We start from the raw sequence: 4226 nt of genomic DNA, 5'->3' as shown, positions 1-4226 counted from the left end.
TGCAAACTCAGTGAGTGGTTTTGCTATAAGTCTGAATAGTTTTAGAGATTGTGCTACAGGAATCACAGTTAGGGTTTAAGCATTCAGAAAAAACTGTAAGCACATCAGTGTTTAACTGGTTCTTATAAATGTCTATTCATGTGATGGTTTGTGTGTCATTTGAAAACAAAACGCCATTTACATTGTTTTGAATGTAAAGTTTCATTTTGCAGGAGAATTGAAGAGTTCTGCACATTGTGTGTGTGTTTTTTGATTTGTGTGTAGAGTTCTGACAGTATGAGGCTTGCTTTCAGAAAATGTGTGGAAAAATGTAATATAGCAAGAAGCTAAAATATGGTTTATGTGAAGGTATACATCACTGTCTAGTTGATAGTCCTTGTGAGCACAACTGTAACTTACCAAGACAGGTAGCTGCCTGACGACCAAAGTGCACAGTATCCAGGCACACGGTACACTTGGCAGCTCTCATGTTGAGTCCCACTGTGAAGCGGTGAGGCGTGTTGTGGTGCATCACCCTCTCTCTCTCCCTCTCTCTGTCTCTCTGACTGTCCTTCAAGCGACGGCTATACTCTGAATACAGTCAGCAGGGAACACAGTCAGGGCAGGCAGCGCCAGCATGTCTTACTCTGTCAGGTACATCCATCGCTTTAAAACCTCAGTGCATCATGCCATACCATCTATGAGATCAGTTCAACAAAAAAAAACAAAAGCTTTCTAAAAGGAGTGGTACATGTTTGGCAAAATGCATTAATGCAAGTACTCTGAAGACGGAAATGCTTGAAACAGATTCTTCATTTTGTCAGTCCCTCTGCTTGTGCCCACACACTGCAGCATTTTAAAGGCATTATCCAGTCAGCATCAGCGAACTGCATTCTGCATTAAAGATGGTTGAAAAATTTCACGTCATTATTATGGCAACAAAACGATCACGCTTATTGATATAATAATGTCAATCAGTATGAAATTTACAAATCTTGTGTGTACAACCAACATGGAAAGAAAGAAAAACGCGAGCACTTTATTTCATGTATCTATTGAATATTGTTGTTAAGTTACTGATGAATATGGCCCCGTTTGTATTTTTCTCATACAAAACTACCTTAGTGTGATGTTGCATGAGAAAAGTATGAAAGAGACCAAATCAGTGAGTAAATCATAGTAGAATGGAATAATCAATAGAGCCATATCTCACTAATAGATGCGTATAAGCTCCGAAACCCTAGCATCACATAGTGCTGTTGTTGTTTAGACCTTTATTGTAATAGCAGGGGAATGGAGGCAAATTACAGTCTAATTGGACTTAAGCTAAAATGTAAAGCCTTGGTCTTTTCCCCCCGCCTCCAGTCTGTCCTAAACTCAGCTGCCAGACTTTTAACAAAACCAAAGAGACAACACTATATCACTCTCAGTTTTGCTACTGCATACTAGCTATTTTATCCAGCTGTTTCAGCTGATTTTAAACTTGTGCCACGCTTTTACCTGTGTTATAAATTTACAGTCAGACCCAAGGAACCGAGCTGCTGGGTTGTTCCTCTGATCAGAGCCCTTAACTGTTCTCTAACAAAGGAGCTGACGTTCGCAAACTCACCTTTCATTTACATCTAGATTACATTACAAACGTACATTTACAGAAAACTGACCAAAGTGTTTTATCTTCTTATCACTTCTTTATGGACTTATCTATTTCCGTGTTTATTTATTTTACTTGTAATGCCGTTCACACTGTTCAGCATTTATGTTCTTTTTGTTTTAACTGCATCACTTCACTTTTTGATTTTGATCTATATTAACGAGTTCTTAAAAGCACTTTGAAAATCTGTACATTTTGCACTTATTTATGATTAGAGCTAGCAACTTAATATAAATCATAATAACTTGGTCATCTTCTTTAGTCCTCTTGCATGAAACACATACATTAGTGTTCAAACTGCTGTGCAGCTGGCATTCATGCGGATGTTAAACCTCCAAGGTAAGCGCTGTTACAAACTAAATACACCTGCCCATTGGCAATGGCACCCACTGACAGCAATGGCCTTCCCCCAGACTGCAAAGTTGTTTAGGAACAGCTTGAGGAACACAACAATGAGCCAAAGGTGCTGAACAAGTCAGATTCACAGTTATCTCATCCGGCATCCCAGAGAGAACCCAAAGGATCTGACACAGGACGCTCTCAGGGATCCTGTGTCTGTTCCCCAAGGCCTCAAAGCTCTTTGTGTCCATCAGATTTGCTATTGTAACTGACAGCTGTACATCTTTTTCTTTCTTTCCTTTCTTGCTTCTGTTGTTTCTGTTTTTGACTACCAGGTCACTATGACATAAAACGTAGATATGAGACTTTTCTTTTCTTGTTGTAACCTTGACTAACAAAATGGCTAGATAATACCTTTAGATCAGAGTGTGGGTTTAAAGTGCATACAGCGGTTTTTGCATTGCAGAATTTTTAATATGGTACATTTGTGTATATGATGTGAATTTGAGGTGGAAATAAAGTGAGTTAAATAAAGTAGAAGGGTTCTGCAAATCACACGCTTCAGCAACCAAGATAAAATGCTTCAGATTTCTAAAGCTCTGCACTGAAGGTTCTTCAGCCTCATCTGACAAACCTGTTTGGATCTGACATTTTATACTATAAAAGTGCAGAGCTTTTAAAATCTGGCCTGTCAAAGATGTGGATGTAGCAACGTAGAGGAGAGATAAGAGACCAAGCTGCAGAAACCATGAATTTGGATGACTTACTTTCAAAAGTGACCCTCCTTCCCTCTGAAAGGTGTGTGAAAGAAGAGACAGTAAGAGCTTCAAAAATCAACCTTTGAATGTGAGGTGTGTGCTGCAGAGGCAGTAGAGGAGAGTCAGCTAAGAGATAAGCCATTTTGCACTCAAGTCATATGATACCTATCAGTTGTGCCTCACTTAAATAGACAACCAAAAAACGATTGGTCTTTGGGATCAAGTCAACCCCCAAAATTGATCTAGTGTGACTCTAAGAAGATTTAACAGCTGTCTGAAAAATATAGTTACAAAAAACGAATAATTAAATAATCAAATCCCCAATTCTACTCATATTATTGGTGATAATGAAATAAATACTAGTACAACTTGTCCACAGTTCTGAGGTATGAAGAAAACTGCCTGAACTGTATCAATGTGACAACAAGACACATTGATACAATGCTTTATTCTATATACTTCTACATCCAATTAAAATTACCAGTTAAAGTATACGGCATGTCTTTGGACTGTAGGAGGACAACAGATTGCTCAGAGGAAACCCACACAGACACAAGGAGAACATGCGGGCTCCATGCATGGGGGCCCAAATCAAGTCCTTTCTTGCTGTGAAGCGACAGTGCTAACCACTGCACCTGCTGTGCTGACCATTATTCAAAATAGCAAACAAGAACAAGCACTAGGAGCTCAGAATCTTGCTGCATGCAATACTGTATACTTCTGCAGATACTTCATGCAGAGTAGGGATGCACCGATACCGATACTGGTATCGGGTATCGGGGCTGATACTGTAAAATATGTGTGTACTCGTACTCATAAAAGTTAACCGATACCATGAACCGATACCAACTTATTTCATTAATCAGAGGGTGGCTTGTCATTTCTGTTGTAGTTTTTTAGATTGGCCACTAGGGGGACATCCCACGCTAAACAGGCACAGGGTTAGGCGAGTGAGACTGGCGGCTCCAGATAAAAAAGAGAAACTGGAGGCTGCTGTAGCCAGGCTAAACAAAATGTCAGCAGTGTGGACCGGAACAGCCAACTTTAACTCAGGTTTTGGAAAAGCGATGAAAAATGTCAAGAGAAAATCCACGGGCAGTTAAAACAGAGGCTCTGACTCATTTTATCGCTCTGGATGACCAGCCAATGCCGGTCGTGGAAAACATAGGATTGCATCGTCTTCTCAGCATACTCGAGCTGCGATATGAAATTCCCAACCGCCCATACATCAGAGAGATAATGGTGCCAAAACTTTGTAAAGAGGTAAAGACAATCAGTGTGTGCGCGATGTCAGTCCTCGGTTTAACAGGCACAGTGGACTGATGATCCACGGGCAGATGAGGAGTTTATTCGTCAATGCCAAATACTTTCGTTATTTTGTTTGTTTGTTTACAATATGGATACTCTGCAATAATTTAAAAGTTTATTTTATTCTCAAACCTAATTTGTATTTATTTTATTCCAAACAGAAGTGTTTATTTATTATTCTGAAAGCTCGA

General features: G+C 39.6%; 1 protein-coding gene across 7 annotated transcripts in view; it reads right to left on the bottom strand.

Moving 5' to 3' along the window:
- citb (citron rho-interacting serine/threonine kinase b) overlaps window positions 1-4226 on the bottom strand; it is a 50130-nt gene that overhangs the window by 14490 nt on the left and 31414 nt on the right. For 4 of the 7 annotated variants that reach the window (XM_005746070.1, XM_005746069.1, XM_005746073.1 and 1 more), the window contains exons 24-25: window positions 2737-2760; window positions 400-570 (exon numbers count right to left, since the gene is read on the bottom strand). In XM_005746070.1, the coding sequence (XP_005746127.1) occupies window positions 400-570; window positions 2737-2760 (195 nt within the window). The remainder of the gene's footprint in view (window positions 1-399; window positions 571-2736; window positions 2761-4226) is intronic. The other 3 variants (XM_005746072.1, XM_013914131.1, XM_013914132.1) reach the window with 1 other exon arrangement.

This window comes from Pundamilia nyererei, unplaced genomic scaffold (assembly GCF_000239375.1).
Source record: "Pundamilia nyererei isolate P.nyererei 1_Seehausen unplaced genomic scaffold, PunNye1.0 scaffold00172, whole genome shotgun sequence".
In the NCBI taxonomy this organism is placed as follows: Eukaryota; Metazoa; Chordata; class Actinopteri; order Cichliformes; family Cichlidae; genus Pundamilia; species Pundamilia nyererei.
This window is presented reverse-complemented; position numbering and strand designations above follow the sequence as displayed.